The sequence below is a fragment of the Liolophura sinensis genome, chromosome 4 (assembly GCF_032854445.1).
Source record: "Liolophura sinensis isolate JHLJ2023 chromosome 4, CUHK_Ljap_v2, whole genome shotgun sequence".
NCBI classification, from domain to species: Eukaryota; Metazoa; Mollusca; class Polyplacophora; order Chitonida; family Chitonidae; genus Liolophura; species Liolophura sinensis.
The window spans coordinates 15535148-15548714 of NC_088298.1; the positions used below are offsets into that span (position 1 = coordinate 15535148).

Here is a 13567-nt window from a genome sequence, read left to right on the forward strand (position 1 = left end):
TTGTTTCAGCGATACTAGAATGCATTCTGTTATTGCAGCAGATTTTTTCTGTTAAATACAACGGACGTGTTCTGTTTATTCGACATAAACATCATAACAGGATCTTAGTTGAATATGACACATTACTATGACTTTCTGTTAAAATTAACAGGCTGGTTTCTTTAGTGTACGCGTGCCTTTTATGTGAGAGTATAGTTATCTTTAAAGCCCGGAGCATATATATGTTAGCGAAAGTAGTCCTTATTTAGGAAATGAATAAAAAATTACGTCACATACCTTACTGTCTTAAATCTTGTAGCTCCACACATAATTACCCTTTGATTCCAGTATCCTTGAACCACCCCATGCTACTTGTATGCTGTTTGCTTGTTTATTAAACATCGATAAAACAAAAACCTATTTAAATCAGTGGCTATGGCAACTACAACTTTTATATTTTTGTATTTATATTGTGTTGAAATTGGTTAACGTTTTTTAACTATGCATGATAAACAAATATTTTGTTTGTATTTTTGGATCTATAGCTTTTTTTTATGTTGATGTTTTTTATTGTTTGTATTTACATATGATGTTTCTGTGTCAGTCAGTTTTCACCTTTTTATTGCTTGCTTTTAATACGTTTATTAATATAGTCCTAGTCAATCTTCTCACGCCTGTTGATTTTTTCGTCGTTTTCCACATTCTTTCACATCTGTAGAGTGGGCCAACACACTGTTCTATGTTCCAGTAGTAAGAAGGTAATTTAACTAACCATACTTAATTGTAAGTAAGTATACAAATACATTTATTTATTACTATTAAATTTTCCAAATACAGTTTTAATGTTTTAACAAGAGTTTTGTCTTCTTGCAATACCTTCCGTTTGTAGGAGCTTCCAATAAAATGGCTTGTGGTGAAATATCACCGATTAATTTGCTTGCTGATACTCAACATAAATGCTTGCTATTAAGTAAACTGTTTGCTGATTGGCTAGCTAGCCTTCTACAAACCTGCGTGTTAATGACGTCATTTCAGAAAATTCATCCTTTCATCCGGGTCTTCATCATCATCACGCACGTGGCGAGGTCAAAGGTAACATTCATTTAATAAGCATGTTTCGGACTGAGAAGCTTCGTTGGGATGTGGTATATTTCACTTTCCTGAAAAACAAAGGACTTCATAAAATGCATGATTAATGATCTTTGGAATGTAAACAAGACTTGCCATCTTGGGAAATAATTCCATCCTTTCTTAAAGGTTTGAGTGACGAAAATATCATTTCGAATCAATGATCACACACCAGGTACTCAATATTTAGTATACGTATACTATTCAATATCGTGATGAAGGAGCCTCCACGACAGAGTGGTTAGTGTGCCTGCGCGGCACAATGATTCAGGAGCCGCAGCAACGCGATCGCAGTCTTAGGTTCCTCTCCAGTCGTATGTGGGAAAGTCTGTCAGCAACCTCTGGATGGTCTCATGTTTCATCGGGAACAAAACGATGAAACAAACGGTTTGAAGAATGAGTTGATAATTCACCGCCTAGGAGAGCCTGAAAGTGACTTTAAACAGGCTATACAGTAGATTTTGGCAAAGCAAATTCAGAGAAAATCCAATTCAATTATTCCAGTATATTCCATTTTGCCAAAAACCTACGGTGTAGCCTCTTTAATATTACTCGTTCAAAATGCGCAGAAATCTATGTTAACCTATATTTATAGTTCCTTATATTATTTATAAATTTCAGGATTTTCACCTATATTTTTGGAAAAACTCAAAGACGCCGCTTACCTGGTTGGAGAAGACGTCACATTCTCGTGTCACGTGATGGCGAATCCCGCGCCGAGTATCACGTGGTATCGTAACGAGGGGATGTTGTCCGACGGACAGAGGATTCGTACCTCCTTGACAGAAGATGGCAGAGCGTCCATAACGGTTCTCAACACAATGCCAAATGACGTCGGTGTTTACAAATGTATTGTCCGAAACAAACTCGGCACAGTGACATCAAGAGCCAGACTTTTGCTTGGAGGTTTGTAAGGCGGTTTGTGTTTCTGCTTTGGTCATAGTTATCGAAAAGTTTTCCAAAATGTCCAAATCTAAGTAGATAAATAAAACCGCCCTCAAATGTAAATTGTCAAAACGTTTCTCTATGAACATTCACCCCGTCCCATTTGCCACCTAAGATTTTCATCCAGTCTTACAGTATTTCATGATATAACTGAGATATGAATTAATGTTAACATAAAAATTCTTATTCACCGTTCCCTATTATTTGGCAAATGAAATCACTTTTTACCCGTGGTGAGAAAAACTAAAACAAAAGCCTAATATGCTTCACTATTTCACGATAAATTCTTGTCTTTGGACAATTTATTTTTCATTTTTTCATTTCCTCAGTGGAATCTTATTATTACATAATTTCATATCTCTTTTTACTTATTTCTGTGTGTTATATTTATAATATCAGAAGTCCATTACCTAAAAGTTTGTAGGGGCCTCCCTGGCTCAGTCGGTTAGCGCGCTAGCGCAGGGTAATGACCCAGAAGCCTCTCATCAATGCGGTCGCTGTCAATTCCAGCCCAGCTCATGCTGGCTTCCTCTCCGGCCTTAAGTTGGAAGATCTGTTAGCAACCTGCGGATGGTCGTGGGTTTCCCCCGGGCTCTACCCGGTTTCCCCCAACCTTAATACCGGCCGCCGTCGTATAAGTGAAATATTTTTGAGTACGGCGTAAAACACCAATCAAACAAATAAATAAATAAATACCTAGAAGTTGGCAACTTCCCTGTAGCTAGTCTCCACGGCACATTACACGTGTTACGTCATCTGTAGAAGCTCGTTCCACCTAGTGGAGACATTTGTCAACCTCTTGGATGGAAATTGTGAACTGAATCATGGGAAATCTACTTGTAAAAGGCTGCAACAAGAACTGGCCACACCATGAAACTAAAACTCTGTTTAAAAAACTACGATTTCGCTAATCATTGTTGTTATGCATTTAAGAACCCATTGACTATTTTTATATTTCCATGCAACACTAAAACAATTACTGTCAAAGACATTGTTGCCCTTTTACAAAACTCTCCGTTGAGATCGAAGAAAAGTGTAAAGTGTCGAGGAGACTAGCTCTAAGAAAGCTGGATATCTCAAGGTAATGGACTTCTGATAATACAGAGAACTCATCCATAAATGCCATTGGTTGAGACAATCTTGTAATATCTCGTTAAATATCGTGCTCAGACAATCCCGAGAGACCAGGTCGCCCTGTGGTTTGTGCCGTATCATCGGACGAGGCACTGTTGGTCTGGAACGCACCAAAGTCCGACGGTAACTCGTACATTACCAACTACAGGGTGGACTATCGTAAAGCAGGTGAGTTCCGGTCACGTGCCACTATGTCGTTATTCGTCGAGGATTTATCTTATAGACGAACGGAACCTCTGGGATATGCTTTGGAGAAAATTGAACATATACGTTAACGCATGTGTTTTCTCATCAGCTTCTTTAATTGCACATGATATGAACTACACTGTCTGAAATAAACACGCTAATATACATAACAATGAAATGCTGAATTTGAATACAGTGGGATTTTAAGCGTTCAGGAAATATCCCTTTCGCTGCTCTCCTGTGTAGTCTTGCATGAAGTTCTCTAGCGAAAACTGGCCTCCCACCAATACGGCATATATGTATGCCACACGTGGAAGAGTTTGCCTGTAACTTGCCAAAGTGATTGGTTTAAACCCGGCACTACAGCTTCCTTTACCCATAGAGCTGGTCGCCATAGTATAAGTAAAAACAAAACTGCTTAGTATGGCGTTAAACAACTATCAAACAAATCAGTCAATCCATAAATTAATCAATCAATCAATTAATGACTCAATCATCAGGTGAGGACCGTTGGACGTCCGCAGTGTCGGTTCTGGATGAGTGTGCTCTGGTCCCAAGACTCAAGCCCAGCACGATCTACCGCTTCAGGGTGTCGTGCAGCAACAGATTCGGCGTCAGCCCATTCAGCTGGTCATCCGTGGAGGTGCGAACAAAAGCTCCAGGTAAGAAGCCTTCATTACAAGCGAGGAGTCAATCCCTTCAGCTGGTCAACCGTGGAGGTGCGAATAAAAGCTCCAGGTAAGAAGCCTTCATTACAAGCGAGGAGTCAATCCCTTCAGTTGGTCATCCATACAGGTCAGGAGAAAGCTTCCTCGTAAGAAATGCTGTACATTTTATGTAAGGATTTTCCTATCACAAACAGTTGTGATATACTTTCGCTTTCACTTTCAGGCGCTCCGGCTGTATCAATCGATGAGGAGATTGAGCGGTTATTATTGCGGTCCCGTAAAGCATTGGAGAAACCGTCCCCCCGGGAGAGCGCTGTGAGGAGCCCTTCCCTTATGAGGTTAGAGACCATCGAGGAAGAGATGAAGACAACCTCCCCCGAGGAAGAGTTCAACTTTGGCGAAGACATCAGAAAGTATGTCATGTTTTTTTTTTCGGTATATTTCGACAGTCGCTATAACAATGTATCCGTTTGTTACTCTACAACCTCCTAAAATCTAGATCAGGATTTATTTAAGTGGGTTAAATTGCAACGACGGTGAAAACAGGGTTCAGGCTTACATTGCGTGATTCGAATGTAGCTGAGTTCGGCAAAGTATTCCTTTTTTGAGGGGGGGGGGGGTATGTAAAAGCCTCTTTAACGTTCTTCGCACCGAATAAAATGTAGTTTACAAGTGAAGCTATGTGAACAATGACTGTTGCCAAAGTAACATTCCGACAAGTTCCTCTTCCTAGATAATGCAATGATGGTAAAGATAATGAATATTGCCACAAATATGGATGGGACAAAAGAGGGAATACTTGTGATGAAAGGCGTTAACATTTTTAGGGGAGCATTCTCCAGCATCAAATGTGTGTCCAAAAAGGTCGGCGGTGAGGAGTTGGTGGCCAAAATGGCAGCGGGCGATTCTAAGAAGAAGGATGAGTTGATCCGGGAGTTCTCTGTCCTACGTCCACTCCAGCAGGAGAATATTGTCCGGCTTGTGTCCGGCTACCAGACGCCCCAGCAAGTCTGCTTGATCATGGAGCGTCTGTACGGCGACAATGTCGTCCAGCATTTATCGTTCAAGAACACCTACACAGAGGAGTCGGTGGCTTTTATCATCCAGCAGGTCCTGGACGCCGTCCAGTATCTTCACCACTGTGGCGTCGCTCATCTTAACCTTCAGCCGTCTAGCGTCATGCTGGCAAGCCGACGTCGCCTTGACGTCAAAATTGTCGACTTTAGCTTGGCCCGTTCCATAACAAGTCCTGAGGGGTCGCACATGCCAAAAATGGGATTCCCGGACTTCCTGTGTAAGAGGATTTTATGGTCAATTTGTTTAAATGCTTATTTATTCACTTATTTGATTGATGTTTTAGGCCGAACTGAAGAATATTTGACTTGACTGCGCGCTAAATAACAGGTGTGTTAAATGTGGGCAGAACATAAGGAGAATTAAAGACGTTAAACTAAAGGCGTGATTTATTTTACGGTTCGGCATAAAAATCTCATAAAAAAATTTAATATAAACAAAAGCTTACAGTAAAGTGATACAAAAATACACCCGATCCTTTGCTTTCAATTGTCACTTGGCTGTTGTACTCCGGAATTTTTCTTATACAGTTACGGCAAGATTAACAGATTTAGGATAATCTACCTGAAGTTCGTATAGGAATCTACATTTCGTTTTAGACAAGGTATAAGAACCGATAGCCTGTATGCCAAATGACAACATTTACGAATGACAAGACCCATTCGACACCAAAGCAATTGGATTGCATTATCGACCTAATCTTCCAATAACACTTCTTCATCCTGGATGGTTTCTTTTCTCTCAGCTCCGGAGATGGTTGCCCAGGAGAAGGTTGGTTTTGCTGCGGACGTGTGGACGATCGGGGCGCTGACATTCCTTCTGTAAGTTTACCGACATGATGAAATATGCGATGATTCTTTTGTTACAATGTCTTGAGTACAATGTCCAGTCAATATTAAATGGAACTAGCCCTTCTAAAATAACGAGTAATGTAGTGATTAAACTTTTAATCGATCTCGGGCCATCACTGACTCAGATGGATAGAAGCACTGGTTTACTGCGATGGTAGACCCTTAATCAGCGAGGTTCCATGTTCGAATCCAGCTTTCTCTGCCACTACGGCTGCTTCGGGTGGAGAGTGGAGAGTCTCCGTTTTTGGGAGAAACTAGCCTTGAAAACACCTGTTATTGTTGCTTTTCCGGAAGAAGTGGAGAGACTCTATCCTTTTAAGAGTCTAGCCTTGAATAAACTGTTGTTGTTGTTGTTGCTTTGCCAGACTAAGTGGAGAGTCTCCATTTTTGGGAGAGACAGACCTGGAAACCTTCGCTAACATCGCCTACATCCGATACGATGCTCAGGATCTCTACGAGAACGTCACAAAGGAAGGGCTTAAGTTCATCTATGATCTTCTGAAGCGCTTACCCAGGTCTGTTCCGTTTAAGAGTACACTTGGCAATATCCAAGAGATTAAATACTTTTGTAACTTATATGAAAACAACACGTCAGTTGTGCGCAACTAATATTTTGATGTCACACCTGAAATATTTGCAATGGCTTTTGTGATTTTCTTAAAGCCCCAATAGAGTGTCCTTTTGGCACAACTTGGCACAAATGACACCTTTTTCCTTCAAGAGCTTTCTCTGAATATCTTGTTGTGTATGCCTGTGTAAATGTAATCAAAATTAGTTGCCTAACAATTCTGACGGGTCACGTTGCACAGTAGGACTTTCACGTTTAGTCATAAAATAATTCGAACACCAAACTCCCTCATTAGTACAACTATGACGTTGAAAATCCTTCCTGTATCCACTGGCCAAGCACACAAGCCCAGGACTTTCAAACAGAATGTCTGTTGCTATGAAAGCGTTTTCCCTCAAGTTTCAGGACACTGAGGTCACTGTTGTAGTCCATAAGTATGTATAAGCAAATCACATATTTTGCAATGATCTTTGATCTGCTTCATGCTCTGGTTTCTCACACTTGTAAGCCTGGTCGTGACTCTAAACGTGAAGTAGTTTTCAGTTTAATATAGAATAGCCTTACTTACATTTACCCAAGTCAATAAATGTTTTATCTGCAGAAACCGTCTGGGTGTAGAAGAATGTCTGGATCACAAGTGGCTTCAGTTGACACCAAATATGGTAAAGGCCCGACAAGAAGCAGTGTTCCTGTCCAACAAGCTTAGGAGATACGCCAAGGATTATCACCAGAAACGCTTGGAAAGATCAGGTGTGTTCATTTTGTCTTCTACTCCTCCACCATTAACCAGTAAACCAAAAATTACAGAAGTCCCTGCACTAAGCGAAAAGAAAGATAGTAAACCATCTGTAAAAGAAACAAAAGAAGAATCAGTTGCAGCTGAAGTGAAAAAAGTGAAACCCAAATCACCATCTCCAGAACCAAAGCCCAAAACTCCGTCACCTGAGCCCGTAAAGGAAATAAAACCAAAAACGCCATCTCCAGAACCCAAACCAAAAACACCTTCTCCAGAGCCGATACAGGAAGAAGTAAAACCAAAAACACCATCTCCAGAACCAGTACAAGAAGTGAAACCAAGAACGCCAACTCCGGAACCCAAACCAAAAACACCATCTCCAGGGCCAGTACAAGAAGTGAAACCAAGGACGCCAACTACGGAACCCAAACCAAAGACACCTTCTCCAGAACCGATGAAGGAAGAGGTAAAACCAAAAACACCTTCTCCAGAACCAGTACAGGAAGAGGTAAAACCCAAAACACCATCACCAGAACCAGTGACAAAACCAGAGGAGAGTGAAATTGGCGAAGAAACGGAGGCAAATACCCAGCCAATAATAAAGGAGGTGTCTTCAGAAGAGAGATCACCAGTCAGTTCTGTGGAGGAGAAATCTGAAACGGGTGTGGATGTGGTGGAAATGGAAGCCGAGGAGGGAGGGACAACCTCTGAAGAAGTTCAAATTAGCCTATACACTACCGAGGAGCCTGTGACACCTATACCAGGCCCCACACCTGAGAGGGAGAATGTGGATGAAAATATCGAAGCCATCATGGAGATGTCTGAAGAAGGGGCGGTAACTCAAGCCGATACTTCTGTGAAACTAGAAGGATCTGTTGAAGTGACAGCGTCGCAGAGTCAGTCTCAGACCGTCGTGGAGTATTCGGAGGAGTCGTCGTCGACGAGTCACACCATCCAGATGTCGTCGGTGGTGGAATCTCGACAGTCCTCTTCTGCGGAGACGGCAGAAGAAGTGTCCGTGCAGTTTTCCACGTCATCGGAAACCGTGGAAGAAGTGGTAAGTTTAAATGAAGAACCGTCGAAGACTGAACCCGTGGAAGAAAGTGCCTCGTCCGCCGAAGTGACTGTCACGTTGTCTGCAGACGAAAGTTTGAGTAAGTTCGACGAGGAAACGGTGGACGTTTCAGAAACTGTAGTAGAAGCCGTCGCAGACATTGGAATGATAGATGACACTTTATCTGATAACGCTGCGCTTAAAGTTGACGTATCTTTGACGGACGTTACGTCAGAAGATATTAGTAATGCAGTAACGCTTACTGTTGACGATTTAGATACAACCGAAGCCGCTGCTAAAGACGAGGTTATTACCCTTACTGACGTAAGCAGTGATGTGACGTTGACAGCTGTGACCGATGATGTAGCGACAGATGTGACTGTCTCTACAGACGTAAATTTAACTTTGACCGACGGAACGACAGAAACAGTTCTCATTTCGTCGTCGAACGTAGAGGACAGCGTAGAACTAAGTTTACCCCCAGAAGAATCAGAAGTTGCTGTGTCTAGCGAATCGTCGCAAAGCGAAGCGTTAATGTTGTGCACCGTTACGTCGACGTCAGAAGAAACGTCGACGTCTGTAGAAGAAAATATTAGACCTGATGACACTCAAGCAGAAGCGGAAGTGACTGACGCAGTTGTTGAAAAAACTGTTCAAATCGACGCAGCGTCAGCAATCGTCGGGGAAGAGTCTGGTGTAGAACAAGTTGAAAGCAACACAACTCCATCGGAAAACTCCGATGTGGCCATTACGGAGAGTGTAAACATTGCGGAGAAATCGATGACTGAATCCGCGGATGAAGCAACATTCGCGACAGCCACAGAAGAGCAAGGCACTGTTGACGTATTCAGCTACGATGCTCAAGATGTCATTTCTGAGATTAAGGTGACGGGTAATATTTCGGAATCGAGTGCAATGGAATTGGTCTCTTCTACAGCAGAAGAAGTGGACATCTTTGGTGAAGACGACGATTATTTTGCCAAAAGATCAAAGAGATCGACAAGAGCAATGGAGATCACGGCAGCATCAGAGGAACTTCACGTTCAGGAAGAGGAAGAGGACGATTCCTCGCGCAGATCCTCACGGAGGTCACGGCGTTCCGCAAGATCATACGAGATCTCAGGATCAGAAGAAGGTGCAGATAGATCCTACTCTGAAGACTACATGTCTTCCAGACAGTCACGTCGTTCTGCGAGATCATACGATATCTCCGGAATGGAGGATTCGACAGACACGTCATTTTCGGAGGGTTATATTTCTTCCAGAAGATCACGACGATCCGAGCGATCGCACGAGGCCTCGGAGATGAGTTCGTCTTCTAGGGAGTCTCGTAGGTCAGGCTGGAGATCCCGTTTGGGGGATCTGTAGATTGCGCAGATATTTCATCATGGGTATGCTATACGGAATGGCTGTGCTGTTGTTTTTTCTTAAGGCCAGTGGGCTATCTTTTCCCACCAATAAGGCACTTCGGGTCAACCATAGTATATACTTTCTGTTCGATTTTATTCTTTCTTGTTCGTCTCAAAGCAAATTCATTAACACAACGCTACATGAACTGTTCACTTTTACATGAAACTGAACAGCTTGGACCCGAATTGCTTTCAGCTTTGAAAAATTCTCAAGTTGCCGTGGCTCTCCATCCTTCATCTAAGAAATCGTCTAATGTGGATCGCTTGTAGATCCTATACGACACTTGGTCATTTTCCCAATACTGTAAATGCTTCATTCCTTTGCCATTTTCTGTGATAATTCAAGTGCCTCTGTTTGAAATACCTACTTTACCTATCCAGCATGTGGGAACATCTTTGACAAAAACAGATTTTTAGGAAATCTGATGTGTTTTACTTTGCCGTGTCAAATCCCCTCCAGGTTTTGTGGTGAAAACAAGTTTTTTGTGTATTTGTATGGGCATGGTTGATATACGCGTGGTGCAGTTGCATAATTAAACGTAGTTAGGTTAGGAACATGCAAAATTGTCTTCGTTTCAACAAACCATTTTAGAACTTTTCCCTTTCGTAGCTATGAGCAAAATGAAAAGGAATGCCTCCTGAATTGCCACGTTCCTCTCCAGCTAGCGAGAATTATATGCTTTTTTGCGAGTACTCGTTCGCTTGTATCATCTCTATCCCCATGCGAATTGCTAGAGGCTGCGACAGTACTAAATTAGAGATTTGCGCTGTTTTGAAATGTTCTGTATTTAGAACGTTAGTTTCATTTCTGTTATTCCCACCCTCTTTGTTCGGCTTTTTATGTTAACATTGCAGCAAATGTTGGATGTGCTGTCGTTCTTCACTGCCTATCACTATTTCTGAACCGCTTCTTTTCTGTCACCCATGTTCCTAAAGCTTGTTCCAAGTCCTCTAGACACATTTGAAATCGTATTCGTACCCCCGGCCTACGACTTTATTGGTTTGATTCAAACTTTGTCTTCTCCCTTTTGATCCCAGTTCTGTATCGGAGATTCCTCTGGTTTTATCGTTTTTGTTTCTCTTGGTGGCCACACCTCTTGTGACTCTTCTCACTTCTTCTACTTCTCATCATCCATACCTGTGATGGAAATGTAGTCCTTAATATACCAAACTACTACAGATGACACGATGATGTGGTCTTCTCCTGTGTCGTTTCGTTTGTTGTTCCCATTAACCTCTTCATCACTGGATTCAATCGTTACCAATCATTTTATGTGAGCAGTAATTTACGTTTGTTCATCTGTTGATCGTTTTGCCCGACAGATGTCTTCAACCCATCGTTTTCTTCTGTTCCTGTTGTCTTCAGACCACTCAGGTCAGTGCGCATGAGAAATCTGCTGACGTCATATGCTGACATCATAGCCCTTTTTGGTTTTACCTTGTCTACGTTCCGGACTCGACTCGACTCTTCGTTCGTCGTCGTCGTCGTCGTCGTCTTGGTTTAGCGAACAATCCTTTGTGTGTGAACAGTTTCCATTGGAGAAGCATATCCTTGTGACTTTTTAGTTTTCTCCCTTATCTGTTCTGTACGCTTTTCTCCACCAACCACAGCACTGAAGTGCCAAATTGTTGGAGAATGTCGAGCGCAAGTGCGTTTTAGACGTGGACCGAATGTAACTAGGCAAGACAGAATACCATACTATGCGTTTTGTTTGACCCTAGTTCGTCTTAATTTTGTGCTGTAACAGTTGTATATCCGTTGACGTCTGAACAACCGCTGCAATGGTTTATTTTCGCGCTCACCTTTTAATTTTCTTATTTTGTTTTTCTTTTTACCTTTGTTGTTTTTTTTTTTGTTTTTTTTTGTTTTCTGTTTTGTTATCTTATTCATTTATTTTGGGATATATTTGTCGCCCTCTGTGTATCTGTATCCTTATATTCATGCGTGCGCCTTGCTCAATCAGCTGCATTTATATCTTAGAATTAGGAACAGTATTTGTATTTGCGCTAGTCTCGCATATAACACCGTATAAATGCCGGGTTTTTTTTTCAAAAACAAAAAGCTGTAACTGCATCGAGACATTTTAATTCTGCAGAAAATTGGGCGAAAATAATGTTTAAAAGCGGTAAATACTGCCAACAGATTTATACTGTATTGTCTGCCTGTATAAAGTGGTTGAAAATTGTTTCTGTAGCAGATGTTATATTCTTAAAGAAACCTGATGCTATCCAAAACGTGGGACTGTTTGTAAAACTGCCTGGTATATACAAAATGTTATAATATACTTAAATTGCGAGAATTTACATCTCAGATTTGTACAAAATGTCTTAAACAAATAAAGCTTAATCAACAAAGTGGAAGTTAACGAAGGGTAGAATTTTGGGAACGGTTCCACAAAGGCGTCATATGCTAAGCTGATTGTAACTATCATGGCAAAAGAGATGGTTACCGGTTCCTACCTTGGCAACACATGTTAAAAATGTATGTTGTGATGGTAGTTACAATCAGATGTTGCTTACGATAGCCTTGTGCAAGATGTCCTAGGTCAGATTGAGAAAAGCTGTTGAATATCAAATAAATATTGCCGGTGATTTTACATAAAACAGGTAAGAATATGAATGATATAGATGACATTCTCTCTGTATGTCGTCCGTAATATTAGCTCATTTATAAAATACTGTTTTCGTTTTCTTTTCACAGGTTCTGAACAGGTAGAACCTTGACGGCGCGGACAACGAATTTCAGACCGATACACCATCATCCAGATGTCCTGAAAAACTTTCAACATGGAACCAGTTATTATTCACAGTTGTTCGTGTTGACTCTTTTTTTCAAAATACAAGAAAAAAAAATGAAAACGAAAAAATAAAATTGATGAATGAAGTAGGAAAATATGTCTCCAAAAACTACTTTAGACATAGTTACGTATACAGTTTTTAGGGGTGAGAAGTGAGAAATAGACTATACATAGTGGCGTGCAAAAACTAGGTGTGGTGTTTACCATAAACGTACGTGGGAAACTGAATGTTAAACTTTTTACAACTTTTGACTTTCTTTTAAAAAGCTGTTACATTTTTTGTCCCTGTCCCAAGCCAGGTTATATTATCCAAAAGCATAGATAAATTATTAACATGTACATGGGTTTATTTTCATTTTGTTGTTAGAGTTGTATGGAACGAAATGAAAGTCTCACCTATAGGCACTTGTGTAGGTATGTGATTTGTACAGCTGTACGGTTAGATTTATAGTTTCGATTGTTAATTTATTGTAATAGACGCGGGGTATTTGGAAATCTCATTAGATTTGATATAAAATGGAAAAGGAAAATTTTTAGCGAAAATAATTCGACCCATATACATTAAAGGACCAGGATTTAGTTTAACCCTCCTGTAGATAAATGTAGATATTTCTTTACAGTGATTAGCTTAACTAATTATTCATATTTATTATTTCACAATAATTGCATATATGACAAAGTCATGTTCTGATAGAATTGAAATCTCGCCAAAGCCTTATTAGAAACTGTGGGGTTATTTACCCAACTAGCTTCGCAGGAGAGCGTTAAGGCCGGGGTAGACCACTCTGTCAAACATGGTAATTTTGGTGGGCAACGACAAGGCTGTGAAGAAGCAGTTGTTTGTGCGGAGACTGTGGTAGATTTCCCATGTATTCTGACCTTTGACCAACCAAAATATTTATGTACGGAAACTGTGGTTGATTTGATTTTGCTGAATAAATGTAGAGTAGATGTTCACAATTTTGGGGTTAAATTTTATATCGATTTGTGTCTTTCGTTGGATCCTTCGAGAGATCGAATTGGCGCCAGCTTGTTTC

The 13567-nt window shown here is 40.9% G+C and overlaps 1 protein-coding gene across 3 annotated transcripts in view; it reads left to right on the forward strand.

The window, feature by feature from the left end:
• The window catches only part of LOC135464928 (obscurin-like), a 32221-nt gene extending 19706 nt beyond the window's left edge, over nt 1-12515 (forward strand). The window contains exons 14-22 of one of the 3 annotated variants that reach the window (XM_064742504.1): nt 1729-2013; nt 3223-3354; nt 3873-4034; nt 4264-4453; nt 4868-5334; nt 5860-5935; nt 6331-6480; nt 7135-7283; nt 12434-12515. In XM_064742504.1, coding sequence (XP_064598574.1) covers nt 1729-2013; nt 3223-3354; nt 3873-4034; nt 4264-4453; nt 4868-5334; nt 5860-5935; nt 6331-6480; nt 7135-7283; nt 12434-12456 — 1634 coding nt within the window. In that variant the 3' untranslated portion in view covers nt 12457-12515. Of the gene's footprint in view, nt 1-1728; nt 2014-3222; nt 3355-3872; nt 4035-4263; nt 4454-4867; nt 5335-5859; nt 5936-6330; nt 6481-7134; nt 9715-12433 lie in introns of all 3 variants that reach the window. The other 2 variants (XM_064742502.1, XM_064742503.1) reach the window with 2 other exon arrangements.
• Nucleotides 12516-13567: the final 1052 nt, after the last annotated feature.